General features: G+C 45.6%; 1 protein-coding gene across 4 annotated transcripts in view; it reads left to right on the top strand.

Moving 5' to 3' along the window:
• Nucleotides 1-27,621, top strand: part of PIK3C2A (phosphatidylinositol-4-phosphate 3-kinase catalytic subunit type 2 alpha) — a 780,848-nt gene that overhangs the window by 219,651 nt on the left and 533,576 nt on the right. For all 4 annotated transcript variants that reach the window (XM_085648082.1, XM_085648085.1, XM_085648083.1 and 1 more), the window contains 3 exons: nucleotides 117-162; nucleotides 244-454; nucleotides 533-655. In XM_085648082.1, the coding sequence (XP_085504208.1) occupies nucleotides 117-162; nucleotides 244-454; nucleotides 533-655 (380 nt within the window). The remainder of the gene's footprint in view (nucleotides 1-116; nucleotides 163-243; nucleotides 455-532; nucleotides 656-27,621) is intronic.

Raw genomic sequence — 27,621 nt, forward strand, 5'->3', positions numbered from 1 at the left:
GTTTGTCATGCAAAGTTTTTCTCTGGTTTGCTTGCATCATGTATGCGACAACACATCCACTGTACTGGGCGATTGGTTAAGATTTTCTTTCTTGATATTTGAATTTTTATTTACAGTGGTCATCCAGGTCTTTGGAACGATCATCCAAGAATATAACAGATGGTAAGACCATTTCTACTGTTAGGAAAATTATGCAGAAATGTTTTTTTTTACAGAGAATAATTAAAGTTTTTGTAATTTCAGCTCAACCTGAAAATCCAGTGCAAGAGAGTATTATCATGTTGACTACAGCTGTTCACGAGCTGCTTCGACTTTACTTCAGTTCCAGGAGTACCAGTTCGGTGTGCAACGAACATGTGACCAGTAGAAGCACTAAAGATGCTCAATCGACAACTGACCATCTCCAGTTTACGATTTTTGCTGGCCATAACATTCCTGTAGGCTGGATATCCACGTAAGAGTTGAGCATTTTATCTACAAAATGTGACATCTCTTGCTTTCATGTCATAATTATATTTTTCTTCTTTTACAGGTTTGAAAAATACTACTTGGTTTGTTCCCTGACCCATAATGGAATAGATCTCTTTAAGCCAGTGCAATCTAAGAAGGTTGGCACGTACAAGAGTTTATTTTATCTTATTAAATGGGATGAACTGTAAGTTGTTCTTTTTACTTTTAAGGTTTATAGAAACATATTTTGTTGTGCAACTGAAAATGTAATTTTCCACTTTCCATACATTGAATCTAATTGACATGTTTCTCCACATCTATTTAATAGCTAGTGAGACCTTTGAGACAGCAGGAAGTAGAGGAAGCAGTTTAGAGATGTGGGCTTTTTGTGACCAGCCGTAGGAAGAGTGCTCAGCTTTGATGTATTGTTTTTTTTCTTTAGCCATTGAAGTTGAAATTTACTGTCTTGAATGTTCTTTGAAATGCCAAATGTTGAAAGTGGACATTGATTATTCTGTCCATGAGCAAAGCAAGAACTAGCCTGATCTGTCTTGCTGCAGAAATATAAAGTACATAGAGAATGAGTTTCATTCTGAAAGGATCTGTTGAAAGGATATGTGATGCATGTATTCAAAGAACAGAGCTGCTCCTATGCAGCACTAAACTTGGGAGATAGATAGACAGAAGTGACAAGAAAAATGAGATACTTTGCTTCCTTTGAAGCTACTGAAACAAGCAATGCATAGCAGCCACTTGGCATCACTGATATGGCAGAGAAGTAAAGAAGAGCAATACAGGGTCCCTGCTTCTTCATTAGAGATGACATGGATACAGCTGCTTACAGCTGAACTCTTGCTTGGTCTGCCCAAACTAGAAGTGAAGAGGAAGAGATTACTTTTTAAAAGAAATGTACTACAGAGGTAGAAAGTACATGGAGAACTGTTTTCATTCTGAAAAGCCCCAGTTAAAGGATGCATGTAATGTATGTGGTTGAGAGAAGTGGACTGTTATGAAGCAGCTCTAGGTTTGAGGGATATATGGATAGAGGTGACAAGGATAATTCAATACTTGCCTACCTGCAAGTTATACTTATCACATTTATATGTAACTGGTGAATTTCGGTGTTTTTTTTTTTTTGGTACGTTTATTAATATTATTAAAAGACCTACTTGTAATTCCACTTTAACCTTTTGATTTTTTCAGAGTTTTTGTAATGTTTAAAAAAAAATTGTAAAAGTAATATAGTATTGTGATGCATCTGCGCATCCCTGCACTGCTATGCGTAATGGGGGTTGGCTACAGGGCCTAAACCCAACTCTCTGCAGGCAGCCCAACCCCCACCCTGCTCAGCCTTTGGCCATGCCTTGCGTTCAACATATGTTATATATATTGCGTTCAACACCAGCAGGTGGTCAAGTCCCTGTTAGCTGGCAACCACCCATGGTACCCACCCCCACATGCTTACTTTTTTTCCCAATTGTATGTTTGTTTTGGGCCCGCAGAAGCACAAGGGATCGGCGCGCTCTCCTTTTAGAGTCCTGCAGGACTATACGGGGGCCGCAGTGGGTTCTGCGAGACTCTCACTGAAGCTACCAAAATCTCTTGCAAGAGTCCTGGTAAACCGATGGGCCGAAATATATATTTTGTTTGGCCCCAGGAGACCGGAGGTTAGGTTACCACTTACCGTGCCCCTATAAGTCTTGATTTTGTTAAGGCTTCAAAATATAGGGACAGAGCTCCTCCATGGCCAAACGTTTGAATTTATTTATACCAAATCGCAAAAAGAATGCTTTCGGAGTAAATACTTAGCTTGATGGGTCATCCCGAAACTTTCCAGGAAGGAGCGGAGGTAGATTAACTTTGTTTTGGAAAGTTTTGTTAAGGTTCGTCAAATGACTCCAAAGTTATTAGCAAAACAAACAATCGCTCTCAGGGTGTTCAGGAAGGGATCAAAAAGGTAGGTTTATCTGAACTTTTGCTATCCAAATATGCACTGCTTTGCCACTTTAAAGAGGACTAGTGCATCCTGAATGGATGGCTGCAACCTAAACAATATGTTGTGGCAGTCATTACTGGACTCCGGGATATGATCCGTATTAAAAAGGTACTGTAGTGAATGCCAGGTTTTGAGGGCAACAAAAAGGAGCACATATAAAGGATAATTACATTTTTTTGTCACAATATAAATCATTTGTTAGTGATACCTTAATAATCTTAGGAATTGTAGTTTTTGGATGTGATTTTACCCTGTGAAAAAATGCTGCTGCTCTGCTGGGATTGGTGAACCATGTTTGGAAAAAAAACTGTTGTCTCAAATGATGTCTCGTAGAGTATTGAAGGTGCTCCAGAGGCTAAAATGAGAGCACATTTTCTTCAACTCTTCCTCCGCCATGTGAAAAAAGTCTGATCTTTTGAGTAAAAAATGCACTTCCAGCAGCAGTAGCGGGCTATCACTTGATTCCCCAGTGTTTTACTGCAGCTTACCACAGTGTTCTAATGAACAGCTCGAGCACTAGCATACTGTATTTATTTCAGAACTGTGCCACACCTGAAGCCTTCTTGATGGAATGAAAACTGTAAAATCTAAAGCATTTCCTTTTGAAATTACCCAGTTGAGGGGTTTCTTTTTGTTCTAGCAAGCTATTATGATGTCACAGTTTCTCTGAGTTCTTAAATATCTTCCTCATTCATTTCAGGAAAGCAATCCGACATGCAAAGTCAAACGTACTTCCAACAGCAGCAGCAGGCTGTCTGTTAAGTCCCTAGTAATCCACTGCAACATCACCACAGAGTTCTAATGTAAAACTCTGGCGCTAGCATTTTGTATCTGATAGAGACTTGTAGCCGTAGATTCCTTACCGTAGAATATTACTGAGGCATCAGACTGGATCTAGAAATTTTCTAGCAGTATCCCTGCGCGATGTTATTCAGCTGCAAGTTGGCATCATCTGCGCTAGTAGTGATGTGCATGGTGCCTTAATAGACGTGACCCCCAGCGTGCTGACGTCCGTCTTTTTTCTTTCCGCGCCAGTCAGCACCGATCTGGAAAAGCTACCCCGACTCACTTTTCGTCTGCTTTTTTTTTTCCCGACGTGTCGTCAATGCAATTTCTTAGATTTTCACCTAATGTGCTGGGAAATGTCCCCAAACAAACCAAGGCGTTTTAAACCATGTGGGGCCTGTCACTGGCAGATGTCTGTGACAGACTCGCACTTTATTTTTTTGAAGTGCTTGGACTGGGACCAAGACCTGCAAGGGCTGCCACACTATGAACCTAAAGGTGCTGAAGGAACGTACCCTAAAGCTCCTCGCTGGCCAATTTCAGATGACCCAGCAATACTCTTGATCCTGGTCATTTGTAAGGTCCTGGGACTGCTTGCGGAGCCGCTCCTGATGATCATCATCATCGCAGTCAAAATCGTCAGGTGAGACCCACAAGTGCAAGAAGTCGAAGCGCTTTTCGACTTCTCAGTGCCAGTAAAGTTACTGGACTCTGCACGGAAAAGACAACACCATTCTAGGCCTCATTCCTCTGTAGAGCCTGTGCCTTGGTCTGCTCCGCACCTCATATTTGTGGAGCGCCTTCTGGCCCAATTGATCCAGTATTGGATGTGGAACGACTCCACCCGTGAACAACATGTAGTACAGGCCTCCAAAATGCTGCAGATTAGTTTACTTTACAATCCTTCGCCGTTATTTCCTTAAAGGCTATCCATTACATAAAGAAATCTGTATTCTTACCCTCCTTTAAAGGGTCATACTTCCGATATAGTTCAGGGTTGGAAAAATCTCGTAACTACCCCCTGCGCAGTTCCACAGCTCATCGCCTCTTTATGTAGGAATAATGCAGTCCATTTAATTCTTCAAGAACATGTATTAGTAATATATGATTCCAGCAATATCTAGCAACCACTCACAGAAGCTCCAACTCCCGTACTGGTTCCATTTCAAAGAACAACATTCCCCTCAAAGTTCTACATTCACATTCTATGTTCTTGCTTATGTTATCAACTCTACAGTATCCTATTTTTTGTGCCCTCAACCTACTTCTAGTTTGTGGTGGAAACCAGTGTGAAATCTGTGGGTGATTCAGGAAAGCTATAGATTTCTAAAAAGTAGTCAAAGTAAAAAAATTAGAAAGGGGTCATATGTGTGGATTCCTCAACGTTTTCCCAAAGAAACTAAGTGTTGAAATAAAGAAATATTGAAAATGACAATCTCCCCAATCGGAATTAAACTCCTACCTACCCCCATGGGGGAGGACAGAAAGACACTATTGTACCTTCTGGGGAGGGGGTATGGCTCAATGCCAGTGTAGGATGCGCCTTCCTTTTGTTTGTATACGCTCTGTTTTGAAATGCCTGGTGTTAAGTCGGCATTCTGTCCCCCTGGGGAGCAGATTGAGGGTGAATACTCTTATCTACCCCCCGGTATGGCAGAAAATCCATAGGGCCACAGGGAAGGGGAGAGCATGGGCCTGTGCCGAGGAGGCTGCCTTCCCCTCCCTCACAGAAATACTGCATAAATGTAGTCTCTGGTGTCTAGTGGGCTTTCTGCCCCTGGGGTGGGGTCCATTTGGAGTAAATGCCCATTCCGCCCTAGAGGGGGGCAGAAAGGCTATCTGTACCCTTTTGGGGTGGTGCATGGCCATGTCCATGGCGGGCAGCCCCTACCCCAATGTATTTTCCCTGGTTTCTAGTGGGCTTTTTGCCAACCCCCGCCCCCAACCACCACAGGGCAGATTGGCAGTTACTACCCCCATCCGCGCCTCAGGGGGGCAGAAAGACTTGTATTTTATTTTCCCCCGTGGATGACACAATCCCTTTCCTACAGGTTGCACACCCATCCCTGGTGCCCAGTGGGTAGATCCCTGCTCTGGAACCGCTCTTGTGTGGTGATCCCCAAGCAGAAATCTATTGGGCAGAGGTACTATCGGAAAGGGGAGATTCTCCCCTTTCCAGTAATACCTTCCACAAGAGAGTCATTGCTCGGGCCGAGATATCCCCCAAACCCACATTCAATGAAAATTAAAATGAGCTCATCAGCTTTTTCTACTTTCACTTTTACTGTAATGATGTCAGTGTGCTCTGCCCACCAATTATCACTGTAGTTAAAAAAACAAGCAAACAATAAAATAAAGGACTCCCTCTGTTGCAGAGCACCAGACAGACCCTTATATACCTCCTCAGTGCTGGCCAATGGTCGACAGACATACTGGGGAGGTAGTGTGAGTGCCGGCCGTTGGCCAACACCTGCACTAAAAGGGTTAATTGTGTTGGTTATACTTTTACTGTATATTTTTGTGAGTATTGTGATCATATAGACAGGACCCAGCTCTTGACTAGTCTTCTGAAGCTTCAGTGGGTCTCAGTGGATATTATTTTTGGGACTAACAAATTCCATAGTTTAGCTGCTCGCATAGAGAAAGATATTTCACCCATATTATTTTTTCTTGTGTGCTGGAATATTGAGACTGAGTGCTATTCTGGAGTGCATGTTCTTTTTTGAGATTTATTTTATGATTTTCTGCCAGATGAGATGTGGTTCTTTGCCATTTATTTACTTGTGAGTCATATGAAGCAGGATTTTCTGGCAATTGGTAACCAGTGGAGGGTCTTTAGGGCAGGGGAGATGAGAACTTGTGGCTTTGCATGTAGTAGTAGTCTGGCAGCAGAGTTCTGAATTCTTTGTAATTTCATAGTTGATAAATGTGAGCCATGATATACACCTTTAGTGTAGTCTAGTTTTGAAAGGACAAGAGAGATTTTGCTTTGACTTAGTGGGGATAATCCTGAGTGTCGGAAAATACATTGCAGTGTTTTCATGGTAATAGGACATGGTCTGCTCTACTCTACAATCCAGAGAGTCACATGCTAAGCAGGTGTACTTGATGCTCAGTTTATGTGTAGTTGTTGCTTCAATAGTAATGGCTCAGCCTTGGACACTAGTGGTAAAAGCTCTGATATTCACATTGACACGTTTTCACAGCAGAGCTCTCATGCAATGCTAGGCGCCATCCTGCGTTTCTGTGTTGGCCTTGTCCTGCACTACAGGTGACTGAGTTGAACTGCATGTAAGTGCTGCCTCCATGCACTGATGTTAGTTCCTTAATTAATGTTTCTTATGTGTAACGGAACAAAGTCCCCACCAAAGACTACAAGGTTAAAATTTCGCAATGTCAGTCGTAACAGATATCATTGATAAACCTGCATGAGGTGCAAGGAGAGACGGTGGCACTCATCCTTCTAGACCTTTCCATCGCATTCGACACAGTCTCCCACTCCATTCTCATCCAACGCCATCACAAGTCTGCAGTACATTGACCTGCATCCCTATGGATCCGATCTCATCTCACAAGACTCACCAAGTTTGACAGTCTAGCCCCGTACTTCTTCCTTGCCTTCAACCTGATCTTTGGAGTCCTCGAGGGCTCAGCCCGGTGCTCTTAACCCCTTCAGTGCCCCGCTCTTTCCCCCTCCTGTGCCGGGCGTTGTATTAGCAGGTGGGGTCCATGACTAGATAGTCTCGTCATGGGCACAGCGCAACCGCGCTCCATGACGAGACTATCTCGTCATGGGCATAGAAGAGATTAAATGTCTACATGGCTTTGTTTACCAATATCGTTCAAGCCCACGGGCTCAACATCATCTAGTACGCCGCCTAACTCATCCTCTGCCTCTCTGAAGGCACCTCCCGTACCGAGGTAAAGTTCATCAATTGCATATCCGAAGTGGCAAACTGGGTAAAGACCAACGGCTTGAAGCTCAACTCTGACACAGCAGACGTGGTACTTTTTAGAAAAGACACCTCACTCTGGTCCTCAAATTTGTGACCCCCTGAACTAGAACTGACACCCATTTTGTCAAACCAAACCAGGAACATAGGGATAGTGATCGACTAAAATCAATGAGCAACCAGGAAAGTCTTCAGATGGCTTCCCCTAAACAACCTAGGAATTGTCCCCCAAGATCTCATTACCAGCAGCCTGGGCTACGGAAACACACTCTACATCTGCATCACTGCACAGCTCATTAAGAAACTCAAAATCATTCTGAACACAACAGCTAGACTCCCTCTTAAACACCCATTCTGCACTCACATGACCAAAGTCTTCAAAGACCTCCACTGGTGGCCCATGCACAATCAAGCCCTTTTCAAGCTCTTCACACCAGCATTCAAAGCACTAGACAAGCATAGTCCAACATACCTGAACAGCTGCATCAACTTCCACTGACTGCTCGGCGTCTTGTGCATTCACTTCTCATGCTTCCAAAGACGCAAAGTGTGCAGCCCTTGCCTTTTCGTATCTGGCCCCCAAGATTTGGAAAAGCCTCCTTGTCCACATCAGAGCTTCCAGCTCCATCAGGATTCTGCCCAAAAATTAAAACCTGCCTATTCCAATATGCTTCAGGCAGGACTGTCTCTCTCCTCCTTAAGGCACAAGGGTCTTCTTTATCTACACCTACTCTGGTACCGGCTAAAGCTGTACGCAATTTGGGAGTCCTGCTCGACACCACTCTAACTTTGGAGATGCACGTCAATAAGGTGGTAGGGACTTGCTTTTCTTTGATTAAAGCTCTGAAGAAAATTTTTCCATTACTACCAGAGGCGGCCAGAGCATTGGTCACTGGCGGCATTATCCTCAGTAGACTAGACTACTGCAATGCTCTACTGCTGGATGCCCCCAAATTTTTGATTGAACGCCTCCAGAGAGTACAAACTATGGCGGCTAAACTGGCGCTGATGAAACCGCGGCGTTCATCAGGTTCGTTGGCTCTTGCAGAGCTTCATTGGTTACCGTTAACGCAGAGGATTCAATTTAAGTCCTTATGCTTGGTTTTTAAGGCCTTGCATGGACTAGGACCCATGTCCCTTCAAGAGATCTTTACGTGGTATACACCTACTAGGTGTCTTCGTTCGGCTACTGCTTACTTGGTGAAAGTTCCAAAGATTCGAAAAGCCAAGTCAGGGGGTTGGGCCTTTAGCTTTGCTGCAGCTAAGCTCCGGAACGGCCTTCCCCTGGAACTCAGACAATCTCATGACCTTCTGCAGTTCAGGAGAAAACTCAAGACATGGCTGTTTCCTAGAGCTTATTAACTCTCCTTATTGCTCTATCTGTTCCATTTCCGTTCCCTCCAAGCCACTTGTCAATGTATCATGTAATGTAGCGCCGAGATACCCGTTGGGTGATTGTTGCGCTTTACAAATACCGCATACAATACAATACAATACAAGAGTTTTCTTGCGGTTAAGCACCGCATCCTCTCCCTTCTTCGGCCCATGTTCAGGTGCAGCTGTCACAGCTCCAATCTCCTGCAACCCGCAACCTGATGTGGACACTGCATCTATTCTCTCCTGTGGCCTGCCCTCGTCTTCTCAAATTGCCTCAGACACAGCGGCATTCTCGGGCCATCTTTTAGCATGTCTCATTGTTGCGCTATGCATTCTAGGACATTCCCTTTCTGCATGCTGGCTTCCAGTGCGCCACATGCAGGTAGATGTATGCTGCTTGCTGCTTGGTTTGAACAGTTGGTAGGTTTTTCCGGTCTCTGGGTTTCCCTTGTTGCTGGATATCATTTTCTGTAACAATATTAGATTCCCGCTTTCAATCTGGCATCTGGTAGGCCTTTCCATCGTATAAAAAGACTCTCCAAGCATTGTCAAGAAGATGAGCTCTTGACAGGTTTGGGACCATGAAGCAAAACATCATGTCCTCGAACTCTGGAAGAAGTCATGGCCCTCATGTAAGACACACCCCAAATGTAAGTCAAAGATGCTGACCCGTTCCCACAGTTAAGGCTGTTCCAGCCACAGGTCTTTATTGCAGTGGGTGTTTTCCAGTAGTCAAAGTCAAAGAAGAAATATAAGTAGTTGAAGCAGGACTCCCCCCCCCCCCCCCCCCCCCATTCCGCCACACCCTCTTCAGATAAAAACCAGGAGGAGTTGCCAGGGAAGCCAGGGGCGTGCCCGAGATGTGAGGCTCTTCAGCCCGACTCTGCTCCCGTACCAACGCTGTGTGTTCTACGCTGATGATTCCCCGTCAGGTAGCACATGACCATGTGGGACCAACTCCGGAAGGCTCACCTATATCCCTGCAAAGGTACTGTGACTGAGACACTGGGCAACAACCTCTTGGGAGAACCCTAGTTTGGATCTTGGTCGCTGTCAACTGTCTAGTGTGACCATCCATTTTCATTTCAGTACAAAGACTTTGTTGAGCACTATTTTTACATGCAATCTTGGAAAATCATACATGTATTTTTATCATTTCGGTCTTGTTTGGCTTGTAATATAATATTTTTGTGGGGGGAGAGATAGGGAGAGGGAGAGACATAAATACTTACACATTGCCTCTTTAGATAAACCTGACTGTTCTGCGCCAAGCTACCAGAGGGTAAGCACAGGCTATGTACCAGCTTATCCTAACTAGAGTGGGGGTTTCTATCTGTTCTGGGTGCATACCTTAGCCAACCAGAAACGCCATGTCTAAGAATTTAGATTTTTCACAGCCTGGTGGGCAGAAAATCTGGATTTTATTAAAGACACGGAGGCTAATATTATGCAAATTCTCCTTTATTGCCACAGCTCAGCAGTAACAATGAAGAGAACATAGAACTTGTGAACATTCTGCAAAACAGCATAAAGACCGTGAGCACACAGCCATCATCCTTCTTTGTTAGAAGCTGCGAATCCAGGAATAAGAACAGTGAATTCCAATCTTCTAAATATCGATGAAGGAGTCAATGCAATAATCCAAAACGAGAGGATTCTATTCTGAAAGAGAGAGGTGAATAGATTAAAGTAACATAAGTCTCCTTATGGAGGGTAGACATAGCGGAGGGATAATATTAGCCTCTGTGTCTTTAATAAAATCCAGATTTTCTGCCCACCAGGCTGTGAGAAATCTAAATTTTATGGCATGACACGGAGGCCAACATTATGCAAGTTTAAAGTGAATTGAGCACATTGTCAATCACATTATTGATAGGTTTAAAGTAGCATTTTTTAAACATATTTTCATTCGACCAGTCAGCGGCTCTAAGGATATCTTGTAATCCACCACCAAGCATAAAGGCCTTGGAAGCAGAGGCCCCTCTAAGGGAATGTGCGCCAAAAATAGAAGTATCGACACCACTCTCACGCATCACTTCTTTCACCCATCTCGCGAGGGTAGGAGACGAAACTGGTTTATGAGGAAGTCTATAGGAGATCAGAAGTTTTGTGTCAGTACCTCTTATACCAAAAGTTCTTTTTTCATATTCTTTGACATTTAACAACACATAGACAATCATTCTCAGGAAAGAAAGGATAGAAAATGGACGAAGACATAGTTTTGGTCCTCTTTTTAAGATAGAAGCAAACTCCCTCGGGTTGATAAGATCTGCAAGAGATGTCTAATGCTTTAACATCGGATGTTCTTCTAAAGGAGACCAAACAAAGTAGGACAGTAAGTTTGTAGGAAATAAGTTTGAGAGAAAGCGAGGAGTTATCCCCCCAAGAGGAAATAAGCTGTAAAATAATCCTCACGTCCCATAGTGCTGTGTATTTTGGAGTTGGGGGATTGAGAACCCGCATACTTCTCATAATCTTCTTAGTCAAAAGAGATTGTCCGACAGAAACACCATCAACTAGAGAGTGGCCAGCCGCAATGGCTGACCTATAAACATTTACGGTTCTATAACTAAGACCGGAGGCAAATCTTTCCGAAAGGAAATTAAGAACGTGAACTAAATCAGCTGAAACGGGATCGAAATGTCGTTGAAGACACCAGCGAACCCATTTGTTCCATGCCAATCGATATGCTTTCCTTGTTCCAGGTGCCCAGGATTCAGATATGAGTCTAAAAGCATTGAGCAAAAGGCCAGGGATTTCCCATTGTCGCCTGAAATCTTCCATGCCGTCAGGACTAGGATTCCTTGTTCTAGGAGAGGATGAAGTTCGCCCTGTGGGCCTAGGAGGAGATGATTGAAAGACGGAATCAGGATTGGGAAGTCTATGGCCATCTCCAGGATGACTGGGAACCATGCTTGTGACCTCCAAAGGGTAGTTATTACTACCATGCTCTGAAGATATCTGCGAGCATGTGAGAGAAGGCGTGGGATTATTACAAAGGGCGGGAAGGCATATGGTTTTAAGCCCTGCCAGCTCTGGAGGAAGGCATCCACTCCCGATGCTAGAGGGTCCGGCTTCCAGCTGAAAAATTTCATTATCTGAGTATTCAGTCTGTCTGCGAAGAGGTCCACTTGGAAGGGGCCCCATTGTTGTTGGATGGTAAGGAATATCCTTCTGTCCAATTTCCAATTGCTCGGGTCCCTGAAGTTTCTCGAGAACCAGTCTGCTACATGGTTGTTCAAGCCTGGGATGTGTTCTGCCGTGACCGACAGACCTTTTTCCAGACAATAGTCCCAGAAAACCTTCGCTATTTCGCTCAGACCTTTCGAACGAGGTCCCCCCCCATCTTGTTGACATATCTTACCGCAGAGACATTGTCCATGCGGAGCATTATGGAACACTTAATCGAATTTTTTGAAAAACTCTGAACCGCAAAGGAACCGGCTAGAAGTTCCAGGCAGTTGATATCAAGTTTCTTTTCCTTTAGAGTCCAGCGTCCCCCTGTGGAAAGGTTGTTGCAAGTTGCACCCCAGCCCTCTAAACTCGCATCCGACTCTATAATCAGGTCTGGTATGTCCCCGAAAATGGCTTTGCCATTCCACGCTTCTGCATTCCTCAAGCACCAAATAAGCTCTTTCCTCGATTCTTCGTCTAAGTAAGTCATCTGAGAGTAGGAAAGACTCGACTTCAAGGCTTTCGCCTTCAGTCTCTGTAGGGCTCTGTAATGGAGAGGACCCGGAAATATAGCCTGAATGGTCGAGGAGACCCAGAATTCTCGCTAGAAGTCTGAAAGGGAAGAGTTCCAGGGCAAGGATCGTTCTGAGTTCCTTTTTGAGTTTCTTTAATTTTTCCCTTGGTAACTTGAATTCCCCCGAGATTGTGTTTACCATGAATCCCAAAAATTGGGTTTCTTGTAGGGGGGTAGTACATGATTTTTTTGTGTTTATAATGAAGCCTAGATGCTCCAGAAGGTGAATGGTAAGGTTTGTGTGTTGGATTTGAGCCTTGGACTGGGCCATAATAAGAACGTCGTCCAAGTAGATTATCAGTCTTACTCCCCTTTCCCTTAGCCAGGCTACAACCGGACGTAAGACCTTGGTGAAGAACCAAGGGGCTGATGACAGGCCGAAAGGAAGACTTAAGAATTCCCATAGTTTTTTCTCCCAGGTGAACTGGAGAAACTTCATGTGAGGTGGCCAAATCGGAATTGTGAGGTAGGCGTCCTTTAAATCTAGACGTGTTAGCCAATCCCCTTTCCTCAAAACATCTCTGAGAAGATGGATTCCCTCCATCTTGAAATGGTGATAGGCAACCCAACTGTTTACATTTTTTAAATTTATTACGGGTCTCTGGGTTTTGTCTTTCTTTTCGACCAGAAATATATTGCTTATGAAACCTATTTCTGAGCTCTCTCTTATAGCCCCTTTGTTTAGAAGATCCTTGACTTCTTGGGACACTAGTTTTTTCTGGTCTTCTGAAAAGGTTATTTCGTGAGGAATTTTCGTTTGGAAGGGGGGGAAGTCTATAAAGTCTATTTTGTAGCCCTGAACTGTTTGTAGGACCCAGGGGTCTTGTGTTATTAGTGTCCAGTTGCCAGAGAAAAGGGCTAGTCTCCCTCCCACTTTTACAGGGGTACCTGAAGGGTCTATCGATAGACCTACCTGTTGAGAAGGCTCTGCTCCTCCTCTCGCCGCGAAAGGGCCTTGTTCTAAAGCGTTGTCTTTGAGGATAGAAGGAGTGACCTCCGTAGAAATGTGATTGCTGGAACCTGTTTCCTCGTCCCAGAAAGGGTCTTGAGATGGATTGTCCACGGCCGGGGAATCGACCCCGCATTCTCCCGGCCCTGCCAAAAATGTTATCCTGAAAAACTTTTTTAATTTCTCGTTGCGATTTTTGGATTGAGCTAAAAGCTCCCAAGTACTTTGCCATATCACGAATAAAGTCCTCTCCAAAGAGGAGGCCTTGGGAGCTTGGTCCTGCCTCTTGGTTGGCCAGCTCAATAAGTTTTGGGTCTATTTTGAGAAGTATACCCTTTCTTCTTTCTATAGATATGGCGGTGTTTGCGTTGCCTAGAAGGCAGATGCATCTTTGAATCCATTCGCGAAGTTCCTTCGCATCAACAGGGATGCCGCCAACATATGCATTTTCCGCCATGTCGAAGATCTTGGTTAGGGGACCAACTAGGTCCAGAAGGCGGTCTTGGCATGATCTAAGGCTTTTATCTATGCCTTTTCTTGGGTCTTTTGCGCCCTTAGCTATGAATGCGACTACTTTAGGGTCGAGTTCAGGTGTGAATGCGATTTTTTTTTTTTCTGGAAGAGATGGTCGAGGACATTCCGATCTTAATCTTGACCTTACTTCCTTTGGGATCTCTCTTCTTAGCCAGAAGCTAATATGGTCCGCCACATGCTGTGAGGGTAACCATTCGGGAGATAGGGGATGTTTAATTAGTAAAGGGTCGAACATGAATTCTCCAAAGGGGTCACTAATACCCATTTTTGACCCTGAGGCCTTGTTTGCCTCTTCTGTGTTGACAGTAGAACTCTTTTCTTGGACCTCAATGTCCGAATCGAAGGACGAGGAGCATGAGAGATCTATCTCCGCCTCGTATTGATCGTCGCTGTCAACATCGATAGGGGTTTGTAGGCCTGTTTCTTGCCCTTCTAGGATGCCCTGGGCATCGTTCTGGTCTCCGCCTTGTAAGCGAGATCGATCCGTATTTAATGAGACCTTTATTCTTTTTGATTTTGGGTCTAATTGTTGTATTCCGGATCTTTTCTTTGGGACCTTCCCTGTCCCATCTTTGGGGTTTAGGATATGTGCCCTGCTAGTGCAGGGCCACCCCTTGGTAAGGATATCCAATTTTGTATTTATTGTCTCGTTAAATTTTTTATTGATACGGTCGCTGAACGAATCCATGGCCTTGTCCATGGCTTTGGAAACCATCAGGTCCAATCTGGTTTCTAGCGATGCGTCAGCGGAAGACATAATGAGGGGGTAAGAATTATAAGACAGTAGGATTAAAATATTGTATTTCCCCCTTGTATTAGATTAGGAATTGCTAGATATGTCTTCCTACCGTAATTTTTTTTTTTTTTTTTTGATGAAAGAATTAAACACTAGTTAAAGAAATAATGGTCTAAGTGGTTATTCCGTGAAGATTCAGGTTCAAAAACTCTTTCTGAGGAGAAAAAACGAAGCCAGGCGTTTGGAGAAACCGTAGAGTATTGTTTCTTATGAAGCTATGGCAACCACGCACGTTTTTTAACGTTGCGTGGTTGTTCCTAACGTCGTTCCTCTAATTATTTACTCCTCGCGATGCGTGAGTTAATGGCGGCATCGCGAGGGGAAGAGATGCGGTAGTTAATGGCGGCAACGCGAGGGGAAGAGGCACGGCGTCGTCAAGGAGGCAGAGAGGGAGCACCACAATGGTAGCGGGGAAGAAGAAGGTAACAGCGGAAAGGACCCGCAGACTGAGGCTGGCTTGAGGAGAGGAGAGGAGAGGTGGGTGTACGCATGTAAGTGGACCCGATCAATGCGTTGCTAGGTAGCGTAAGCGCTTGTGGGGGCATTTGAAACGCGCGTAAGAGGAAGCGAGTGAAAGGAGCTCAGAATATTAAATTTTAACGGCAAGAAGTAAGGGGGGGACTGATAAGGACCACTTATGTTAAAAAAAGGTCTTCTTGGACACAGAAAGACAGAAGAAAGAGGGGGGTGAAAGAAAATAAAAGGCATGATAGGGTCAATAGGACCCAGTCATGTAGAGTAAGACAAAAGGTACAAGCATTAATTACAATATAAGCGTAGTATAATTCATAAATATTATGAAGTAAGAGCGAATGAAGAGCAGCAGCAACAAAGAAGGATGATGGCTGTGTGCTCACGGTCTTTATGCTGTTTTGCAGAATGTTCACAAGTTCTATGTTCTCTTCATTGTTACTGCTGAGCTGTGGCAATAAAGGAGAATTTGCATAATGTTGGCCTCCGTGTCATGCCATAAAATTCCGCATTATGATGATTACAGTCAATATGTGGATATGGAGGAGGCCAGTGGGCTTGATAACTTCCCCTAATCCTGGGCCTGCTGTTGAAATCAAGACATTGTTCTTACTGAGGTTTTGCAGTTTGGGCCAACCTTTTCTGAGCCTTTACTTTATTTAATAAAGCCCTGACTTTAACCCTTATGGGCACCTGGGTTAAGCCTTACTCTTGCCTACTGGGCAAAAAGCAGGTGCCAAAAGCCACAGATTTCCCCAGATTTTCTTATGTTGCATGATGCACCTGAGAGCTTGGTGGCCCAAGCTTCCACCAGACCATACTGTTCTTCTCAGTACCCCTGCCTTACGACATCAGCCTCCAAGCCACTTTAGTTTTGTCCTTAGCAGCACGCAGCCACCATGTACCGAGGCTGGAAGTCCATCACAGTCTACTGATGGGTGCAATGGATTGTTGAGCAGAGTTATGCTCTCCTGTTTCTTTCTGACCCACCACAAATTCTTTCATATCAAAGCAGCTGTCTGAGGAGCACCTATTGATATTGGTGCAAGAGGTACAGGCTCTGCTGTTCAAAGGGTACATTGACTGGGTTTTGTCTTCAGAAGTAGGAACGCGTTGTTCTCCGGCTATTTCCTTGTGGCGCAGAAGGACAAAGATCTTTGTCCTATTTTATATATTTTCGCACTCTGAAAGCCTTCCTACAGAAGGACCAATTCAAAATTCTCACACTGACAAAAGTTCTGTCTTTCACTGGATTTGGCAGCTGGGTGCGTGTCTTGGACCTGCAGGATGCATACTTTCATGTGCCAGTCCCTGTGCCCCACACGTTTTCAACAGTTGAAGGTCAGCCAGAAGCATTTTCAGTTTGCCTTGCTCCCTTTCAGCCTTATCAGCACCCCTTGTGTATTCACCAACATGGTGACTTTGGTTGCCTGCTGTCTTTGCAGGTTGAGCATATCAGGTTTCCCACTAACTTGAATACAGGCTGTTAAAGATGGCTTTTCCACAGTCAATCATAGACCACTCTAGATGATGGCAAACCTCCTTGCATAGTGGGGGTTTCTCAATCAGTGAGCTGAAGTTACCTGACGCGTTCACAGAGGGTTCCTTTTATAGGAGCTGTTCTGGACATGGTGCAGTTCAGGGCCTTCACTCCGTCTCAATGAGACCAGGATATTCGGGCTATGATCCTCATGTGTCCGCCTTGGCTCCTGGATCTTGGTTAAAGGAGCTCTTAGTCTACTTGCCCTGCTGACTTTATGCATCCTGCTTGTCCACTTCATCAGGTGGCATCCGCAGGCTCTGCAGTGGGATCTGAAGTCTGAGTAAGCCCACCACCAGCAAAACCTGTTGCATGTCATCCAGGTTTCAGAAGAGACTGCTCATGATCTTCCTGGCTTTAAAATGACCAGTGTCACACCCCTCTCCTTTCTCCACTTAGAGCTGATGGTGGTGATGGAGGAGTTAAAGGCATTCTTGCCCTTCATCAAGGAAAGGCCAGGGTAGGTTCTCATGGACAACACCACTGCCAAATGGTACTGCAGCAAGCATGATAGATTGGGGTCCTGGATTGTGTGACAAGATTCTTTGCTCCTCTGTTATTGGCTAGTAGTACCTACTAGTGGCAGTGAACCACTTGACTGGATCTTTAAATGCCAGGGTAGATGAGGCAGCTGGCAATGCCCGTCAAATCACGAATGACAGTTTGATCTTGTGGGAATGACTCGGTCCAAGTCCTCCTACTGTCTCCGGGATTGGTCAGGAGATTGTGGTATCTGGAACACCTGGCCATGAGCATCTGTCACCATCAAGCTACCGCTTCAGCAGGATCTTCTGCTGCAGCAGCAGGGCAGAGCCCTGCACCTGAAAATGTGCAATCTATACCTGCATGCACAGCAATTGACTGCATTTGATCTACTGCCTGAGGTTATGGATGCCATTGTCACAGCCAGCCAGGCATCCAACTACAAAGTCTTTTTATGCTAGCCCCGTGTTAAGTAGTCTGCAACATAGACCTCATCCAAGCCAAACTATCAGATGTCTTGCTGCTTGTTTTATCTTTGGCCCAGCAAGGTCTTGCGGTGGCCATAATTAAGTTATTTGTCCAGCCTTTTTTCCATTTGAGGGACTGAAGAAATAAAAACCTTTTTAGGGGTTCACTGATACACCTGGTCCTTTAACCCAACAAAGAAGAGATTGGCATGGAAGCTGTAATATCAAAAAGAAATATTTATTAACCTCACATGAGGGAGACTGCGTCATACAGTACCCTCAGGCCACTGTAGGAGACAGTCTAAGGAGTGCAGAGAACAGGGGCCTTTTATACCCACACAGGGGCTAAAAAGGAGGCGGTACAAGTACACATGAGAAGAGTTACACATATAGATGGTCATACAGAAAATGCACAGTCAACAAGTAGGAGGAGTAATGAGTTGCTGACATCAGTTAGAACAGCCTGACAGTTGGTCTAAGGCAAGTGCATGAGCAGCTACAGACTCTTCTGAGCATGTGCGAGGGTCTGGCTCAGTGCTGAAAGAGTTAACTATCACATGACACAAGCAGAATACAAGGGCAGTCAACAGTGAAGAGGGAGAAAGCACATGGCGAGCACATAGCTAACTAAAATGGCTGCCACAAACAAAATGGATCCAGCAGATGCTAACCGCTATTGTAGCTAGTTTTCCACAGGACTAACTGTCCTTGTTTTGATATACATGTTCCCTCCAAACCATTTGTAATGCAATAGTGAAATCTTAGTTTAATCTTGACATGAATCACGTGTCCCTCCTGCGAGCCAATGCATAGCTGTTTGTTGTCAACACTCAAAACCATCATTGCAATCATTTCAGCTCTTGTAGGAGTGTGGTCCATTCTCTCTAGGTGCAGCCATTCTACAAAATTGTTTTTGCAGATAAACTGGTTTTGAGGACAAGGACATTCTTTTTTCCTAAAGTCGTGATGCTTTTTCACGTTGGGCAATCCATCTTCCCCACAGCGTTTTTTGCCCCACCTCACCCCTCAATAGAGGAAGAGAGACTCCATTGGCTGCTCCCCAAAAGATCCTTGTGCTTTTACATCGATCGCACCAAAGACGGTTAGGTGAACGGTCAGCTTTTTGTAAGGTTCTCTTAGCTAAGAACGGTAAGGTGGTGCAGAAAAGGACTCTATTGAGATCAATATTACTTTAAGATTTACTATGCATTGCCCAGGCCATACAGGAATAACATTTTGCTTGTTTGGTTCTGCAGGACCTTTTTCTTCTGAGTCACTCCATAGATCCTCCCCTTGGGGAGGTATGGCTTTAAAATTTAGTGTAAAGGTGAGAAATCTGCTATTAAAAGTATCCATCAGAATAACAAGTTATTACCTTCAGTAACGTACTTTTTTACAGATACTGTATCTAACCACAGATTCCTCACTTCCCTCCCACTATAGAGTGGCCTGTGTTTAACATCTAAAAAGGTCCCAGCTTAGAAATCTGCATTCTAACACCTCCAATTATTTTTTGCTCCCCGTTTGAGGGCATTTAAAATATAATTCAAGAAACTGACGTCAGCTTGCTTATAGGAGGCTCCTCACGATCACTTCTGCGGTGAAAATAGATCAACACGCAGCTGCACAGCGCCACCTAACAGCGTGCAGGAGCACTGCTTTGAAAACTTTAGGATGCAGCCTGACACACGTAGAATAGCCTAAAGGTGAGGAATCTGCGGTTACATAAAGTATCCTCCATAAAAAGTATTAGCAAAGGTAAGTTAACTTGTTTATCTTGTTTTATTGTTATAACTTTATTGCCATTTTTATATTAACCAAACATCTTTACAAGGACATATGAACCATGTTACATTCAAGTTCTTGTATTAGAGAAACATTGGCCCACATGATCCACCTCTTCATACTGTCTACGGGCATTGTGCCAACTTAACCTACTAACTCCCTCCCTCCCTCCCCCCTTCCTTCCGTGTCAGGTCACAGAGCCATGAAAGAAGCTCAACAGTATACATGATTGTCTGAGTTTGCTTATTAAAGCCTAGCCGATATCTACATCTTGTCCCTGTCGGGAGCTCGTCGGCCCTAGTTGTAATGCCCTTTCACCTGAGGCCCTTTGGGTTTCCGAAGCCTGTTCATCTCTTAATTCTGTTAATATATAGGACGATGCCTGGAGATCGTCAACAATCTTCTCATCCTTCCGAACAAATTTCATTCATACCATTTCTGCGGTTGCCCACTCACACACCTCTCTCACCCATTCCTCAGTCTGTTGGAGCCTAGGTCGAAGCCATGCTATAATAATGCGTCTCTTAGCCAACACCAACCCCAGGAAAACAAATAGTCTGCTTAGCTTCTTGTGTTTAGGCGTGGGCAACAATCCCAACAATACTTGCCGGATCTCTTTAGGGATTCCCCATCCCGTGACCCTCTGGAGACTTGCAAACACATCATTCCAGTAGGAGAGTAGTGATGGGCAAGTCCAGACCATTTGGAGAAAATCCACCGCACGCAAATTACACCTTGGCCATTAGTGCTTGCGGGCTGGATATATTTTGTGTAACGTGCATGGGGTGAGATACCTGGTGAACTCTGCTGTATTGGAGTTTTGAAACGTGCATTCGAGCACACTGTTCGAGGCATATGAGCTGCAGAATTCACATTCTGTGCATAGAACGCCATCTGGTGTTGGGCTCGGATGCTTGCACCATGTTGTTGTCCTGGATGAAGTCTTTTGTAGTCACGAGATAGGTGACTCCTCCCTTGGACAATAGTGCGCATGGGTATCGACTCCATCCTCAGTTTTTTTCCACCATCTGGTTCGGATGTAACTTCAGCGCTCCGGTTCGGTACTGTGTTATCCAAACCTTTTCGACGTGCAAAGCATATCAAACTCGACGGTATTGTTTTCAATTGCGTGCTTTTAGACGCACTACTCAAATACTCTATTCCGGTCGTCGATGCTGGCCGCTGGGCCTATCGGTGCCATTCGGGCCTACAGCTAATGGAAGGTACTCCATTCAAAAATGCCCCCAGTGTGGGGCTAAATTTCCACACAGCGACCAACACAAGGTCTGAAACCTCTGTCTCTCGCCCGAGCACAAGGAAAAAACTGCCAAGCTTGTGCCTCCTTCTGCTCCAAGAAGACTATCCGTGATCTCCGGGCCCGACGACCCGTTATGGCGCAATAAGCTGCACCGGTGCCAGAAGACATCTTCGACGAAGGCCCTGATGTTCCTGAGGCAGAGAATTCGGAGCATCTGCACATCGTTTACGAGGCAGACAACTCTGACTCCAATGACCACATAACTCCAGGTCAACGAGTGAGTACAATTGCCCCTGCCCTGACCCTACCCGAGAAAAAGAAGGCCCCGGTCAAAACTTCGCCTGCAGGCCCCAAGCACAACCGAAACAAAGCTCCAGAAGCCCCGCCCTCAGGCTCGGCTCTGAAGACAAAAAGAAAAGCCTTCCGGCAGCTCGGGACTGAGCAAGCCACATAACGGTGCCCCCCATACACCGTCGGCACCTAAGCTGGGAGCTCATCCTACTCCCGCAATTCCCAAAAAGACATCGGCACAGAACACCTCAGCACCGAAGCAGCAAAAGGCCTCGGATCCAAAACCGAAGCATTCAGAACTGACGAAGATTTCCGACAACACCGGAGCCAAAGGATCCAAAAACCCTTTCAAAGGCTCAAGGGCAGAAATCTAAACCTCGCTCGGGACCGAAAAAATCGGCACCGAAAGCGGTTACCCAAGAGGAAGAACTTTTTCGCCCGGATCCCATCGATCCGAAACAAAACTCTCCAAGTGGTCCCCAAGACAGGCCATATTGTCAACGTGCTACACAGGAAGAGGAAATTGGACACCCCACACATCCCTGATGTGCCTGTAAAAAAAGAGACTGTGCCACTTCACCTTTAAGACCCTCTTCTCCTGTTCTTCCTACTAAGCATTTCTCTCCTCCAAAGTCTCCCATACTTCCTCCATACTCACCACCACCAATAATGACCCTTTCACTGATCCTGATGACACAGATGTGCCACAGGACCCAGGGGATGACTATGATGACCCAGTAGGTCCTCCAGACCTTCCTGATCCCAATGCATACCCGACAAAGCCATCTCCCCCAGATGACAATATTGGCTTTAGTCAGCTCATTGATAGGGCTGCCCAGTACCATGGTGTTCAAATGCATTCGGACCCCACAGAGGAAGACTTCCTACTAGACACGTTTGCACAGTCACAAAGGACAGTACAAACTTTATCCATGTTAAAAGGAGTCATTAAACATGCCACAGAGCTATTCAAAGACCCTGAAAGGGCTAGAATTCTGAATCCTAGAATTGATAAAAAATATAAACCCGGCCCAAATGATCCCACCTACATCAAAGGTCAACTTCCCTTAGATTCCCTAGTAGTTACCAACGCTAGAAACCGTGCCAACTCTCAGACCTCCGGTGATGCTCCACCTCCAGATAAGGAGTCTAAATTATTAGACGCTTCGGGCAAGCGAGTTGCTGCCCAGGCAGCTTATCACTGGAGGATAGCCAATGCTCAGGCATTACTTGCCAGGTACGATAGGGCTCATTACGACAAGCTTGAATACCTAATGCAGCATTTGCCTGGTCAATACAAAACCAAAGTCAATGCTTTGATTCAAGAAGGCAAATTAATAACAAATGCATCCATTAAATGTGCCCTCGATGCGGCAGATACCGCTTCTCGATCCGTCCACACTAGTGTGTTACTGAGAAGACATGCCTGGCTGCGCATTTCTGGTTTCAAACAGGAGGTACAAACGACTATCCTCAATCATCCATTCAATCAGGAACAACTTTTTGGTCCAGCTGTAGATACAGCTTTAGAAAAAATGAAACCGAGTCTTCTAAATCCATGGGAGAATTACAGTCTCCATCCACACGAGGTTCCCTTCAACACTCTTATAGAGGAGCATCCAAAAACATCAGTACAGACACAGTTGCTTACTCATATAAAAACACCACACAAACATCCCCCCCAATAAGGGATATTTTAGAGGTGGGTACAGAGGAAATAACAAGGGTAGAGGCCGAGGTAACAACACTCACGCCTCTCCCGCTAATAAACAGTGACTTCCCTCCACTTCCTACCTGTCTGGAATTCCATCACTACAGACAAGTGGGTAAGACCCATTATCCACTATGGTTACTGTCTGGAACTTACTGCAAATCCCCCCCACCATACCACCCAAGCAGCGTCCGATGTCCACAGAACACCTGACACTCCTCAAACAGGAAGTTCTCTCACTGCTTCAAAAGCATGCTATAGAACCAGTCCCCATAAAGCATCAACGGACAGGAGTATACTCCCTGTATTTCCTAATCCTCAAAAAGGACGGTACTCTACTGCCAATACTGGACCTCCGACCTCTCAATCTCTAAATACAATCAGATCATTTTCACATGATCACTCTACAACAAGTCCTTCCACTGCTTCAACAAGGCGACTTTCTTGCCACACTAGATCTCAAGGACGCCTACTTCCATATTCCCATACACCCTGCTCACAGGAAATATCTGAGGTTCACAGTGGATGGCCAACACTATCAATTCAATGTTCTCCCATCCGGGGTGACCACAGCACCCAGGGTATTCACAAAGTGCCTTGCGGTAGTAGCGGCGCACTTGCGAAGGCAGCAAATCCATGTATTTCCATACCTGGATGACTGGCTGATAAAAGCTGAGTCACACAACCAATGTGTTTGCCATACTTATCAAACCATTCAACTGCTACACAACTTGGGTTTTACCGTAAACTATACCAAGTCACACCTTCAGCCCTCCTACCTACATCAGTATCTAGGAGCCACAATAGAGACTTCCAAAGCTGTAGCATACCCCAATCCAGCCAGGATAGCCAGTATGCAAACTCTCATCACCAAGTTTCAACCCCAACACTCTCTTCCAGCACAAGTGTTAAAGCAGCTCATAGGGATGATGGCCTCTTGCGTTTTCGTTGTACCCCACGCAAGACTCCAGATGCGCCCTTTACAAGAATGCTTAGCACGTCAGTGGAACCAGGCTCAAGGTCAACTTACAGATCTGGTGTTGGTGGACAGCTGCACCTATCGCTCTCTGCAGTGGTGGAACACAAATCTTTCGAGAGGGTGGCCGTTCCTAGAGCCAGTTCCACAGATAGTGCTAACAGCAGACAAATCACTCACCGGCTGGGGAGCCCATTTCCTAAACCACACAATTCAAAGCAGGTGGACAACCCAACAAAGAGCGCTCCACATCAATCAACTAGAACGACTGGCAATATTTCTAGCGTTAAAGTCATTCCAAACACATCTCCTCAACAAGACTGTCCTAGTCCGCACAGACAATATAACAGCCACGTACTACATACAAAAACAAGGAGGGACACACTCTTTGCAGTTGTCTCACCTAGCGCAAAGCATATGGAGATGGGCCATTCCACAAAACATATATCTTCTGGCAGAACATCTGCTAGGAGTTAACAATCATATTGCGGATCTGTTATGTCATCAAACTCAACAGATACGCGAATGGGAACTTCATCTGGAAGTTTTTCAACCTTGTTTCCAAATGTGGGGACAACCAGACATAGATCGGTTCGCCACACACGCAAACGCAAAATACCCAACCTTCGCTGCTAGGTTCCCACACCCGTTGTCCAAGGGCAATGCGTTATGGATGAACTGGTCAGGCAGATTTGCGTACGCTTTTCCGCCACTCCCGCTCATTCTGCTAGTAGTACGCAAGCTCAAACAACAATCTCTCAAGATGATCCTGGTTGCTCCCACATGGGCATGGCAACCATGGTTCACAACACTACTCGAACTCTCAATAGTTCCATATAAAAAATTACAGCTCTCCCCAAAGCTGCTCACGCAGAACCATGGAGAGATAAGGCACCCAAATCCAGCACAACTTAATCTAGCGATCTGGCTCCTGAAATCCTAGAGTTTGGTTACCTCAACTTCCCAACCCGACTGTATGAACATTATTAAAGAGGCCAGACGCCCTACTACTAGAGCTTGCTATGCAGCTAAATGGAAAAGATTCGTCATTTACTGCATTAACAACAAAATTCACCCATTAGATGCTTCAATTCAAAACATTATTTGCTACTTGCTACATCTGCAAAGATGCAATCTGGCATATTAATCTATAAGATTACATCTTGCTTCCCTTGCCACCTACCTACAAAACAGACAACATTTGTTATTGTTTAGAGTACCTGCTATCAAAGCTTTTATGGAAGGCCTTTAAAGAATAATTCCACACAGACTGCCACCCTGTCCAGTGTGAAACCTAAACATTGTTCTTACTAGACTCATGGGTCCCCCATTTGAGCCTTTACACAAATGCGAATTGCAATTCCTTACATGGAAAGTAGCTTTCCTTGTCGCTATCACCTCTCTCAGAAGAGTAAGTGAGATCCAGGCTTTAACCATACAAGAACCATTCTTATAAATACATCGTAACAAAGTGGTTCTTAGGACAAATCCAAAATTCCTTCCCAAGGTAATCTCTACTTTTCACCTTAATAAATCAGTAGAGTTACCACTGTTTTTCCAAAACCCTGATTCGGTAGCGGAAAGAGCTCTTCTCACGCTCGACATCAAAAGAGCCTTACTTTATTACATAGACAGGACTAATGCCTTTAGAAAGACCAAACAACTGTTTGTAGCTTTCTCTCCACCTCATAAAGGCAACCCCATCTCCAAAGCTGGAATTGCCAGGTGGATAGTCAAATGCATTCAAATATACTACCAAAAAGCAAAACGCACATTAACAATTCCGCCTAGAGTGCATTCAGCACGCAAACTAGGGGCTTCCAGGGCATTCTTAGGGAACATTCCCCTAGAAGACATTGGTAAGGCAGCGACATGGTTAACCACAAACACCTTCACCAAACACTATTGTGTAGATGTGCAGGCAAAGGAACAAGCTTCTGTAGGCCAGGCTGTTCTTAAGACACTTTTTCAAACCACTGCAATGGATACAGGTGACCACTGCTAGGGGAGACACTGCTGGATAGTCTATGCACAGAGTGTGAATTCTGCAGCTCGTATGCCTCGAACGGAACATGCTCCTTACCAGTATGCATCTGTTCTTGGCATGTAGAGCTGCAGAGATTCACACGCCCGCCCACCTCCCCGGAACCTGTATCTGTTCCAGTGTTATCTTACTTAGATACATTCACATGGACCTCTTTTCTGTTTAACTACAAACTCCATAATTTCCCATCATGGCGAAAAACAATCTGAGGATGGAGTCGATGCCCATGCGCACTATCGTCCAAGGGAGGAGTGACTATAAAAGACTTCTTCCAGAACAACAACAAGGTGCAAGCATCCGAGCCAACACCAGATGGCGATCTATGCACAGAGTGTGAATCTCTGCAGCTCTACATGCCAAGAACAGGTGCATACTGGTAAGTAGCATTTTCCTTCTGCACCCCCTCATGAACTTTCCCCCACTGTCCCTCCGAAAAGGGCTCCTCGACCAGCACATCCCATTTTGACTGTACAGGTAGTGCTCCACTTAGTAGATCATCCCTTAATGCTCTATAAAGATGGGACACAAATCACCTACCCTGCGCCATATACAGCATCACTGTTAGTGTATGAATGTTAGGGGGTTCCTCATGGAACACTGGCCAAATATCCTGTACCACACTCTAAATCTTTTCAGATTATAAAAATTGTCAAGTCTCTAAATTGAAGGCGGCCCTTGCTTCTTCGCGAGTGATATATTTCCCATCCACGTACAGATCTCCCAATGACTGGCACCCCCGTTCCTTCTTCCGTTGTACTGACATAGAATCAGCAATATAGGCAAAAGGGCACAGCGCCCACAAGGCATATCTGGTGCGTAAGGTGCATGCTGCAACATCCAGCACACCACTCTTTCCCACATAATGGTTACATGCCGCACAATGTATGGGGTCGCCAGGGGGGCACCACCCTCTAGCATCAAAAGCTCCATCAGCGGGCAACCCCCATGTGTGCCCACCAGGAGGCATCTCTCCCAGCTATCGTCACTGTCCTGCTAATGGACTGCATTCTAAGCAGGGAACCTCCAGCCCTCCCTTAACCCATGTTCTTTGTAGCTTTGCCATGCGTACTCTTCTACGCTTTTTGCCCCATAGGAAATCTGCCACTAGGCCATCCAATGTCTGGAAGTAATGGTGCAGGATTAATCTGAAAGAAACACGTTAGTTAGATTCCTCACCTTAGAATATCCCCAGGCGTCAGACTGGATCCGGAAGAGTTTTCGTCAGCAATACCCCTTGCGCGTCGCTAAGCGTCGTCTGCGGCTCCGCGTCCGTCGTCGGCGTCGTGCGCCGGGATGACGTCGTCGGAGTACTTAGACGCCGCCCTCGCGCGCTGACGTCAGTTCTTCTTTTTTCCGCGCCAGTAAGCGCAGATCCGGGAGAGCTACCCCTTTAGTCAATTTTTGACTAACTTTTTTGATCCTTTTTGATCGTGTCTCGACACCGGTGCCGGTAGGATGCCTGGGTTTAAAGCCTGTACGGACTGTAACCGATTGATGTCGGTTACGGACCATCACCACCGGTGCCTTTACTGCTTGGGCCTCGATCACGACGCGGAGTCGTGTTCGGACTGCAAGGCCCTGACCTCGAAGGCTAGACGGGAGCGGTCCCGTAAGCTTCTCGAGATTCGCCACTCGGCTCCGCGCGCCTCTCGATCCCGGTCCAGGAAGAGGTCCAAGGATCGGTCGCGGAGCCGCAGCCGACGTCACCATCGGTCGTCGGGATCCAAGTCTTCGGGTAAGTCGAAGCATTCCAAGAAGTCCAAGAGGCGACATCGCTCTTAGGACTCCACTCGCCGGTCGCGCGACTCGGCCGAGGGTCAGGGTGGTTCCACCCCCGCGGCTCCGGCGGAGCCGCAGGCGCCGCGCCCGTCCCCATACCCTCCGGTCCCTGGGACTAACGCGACGCCGGCGGAAGTCAGTGCCTTCCTCTCGGCCATGAGGAACCTGGCTCCGCCGTCGGCGCCCGCTGGTGCGCCTTCGGGCCCCGCGGACCCGACTGGGCTGCC

This window comes from Triturus cristatus, chromosome 3_2 (assembly GCF_964204655.1).
Source record: "Triturus cristatus chromosome 3_2, aTriCri1.1, whole genome shotgun sequence".
NCBI lineage: Eukaryota > Metazoa > Chordata > Amphibia > Caudata > Salamandridae > Triturus > Triturus cristatus.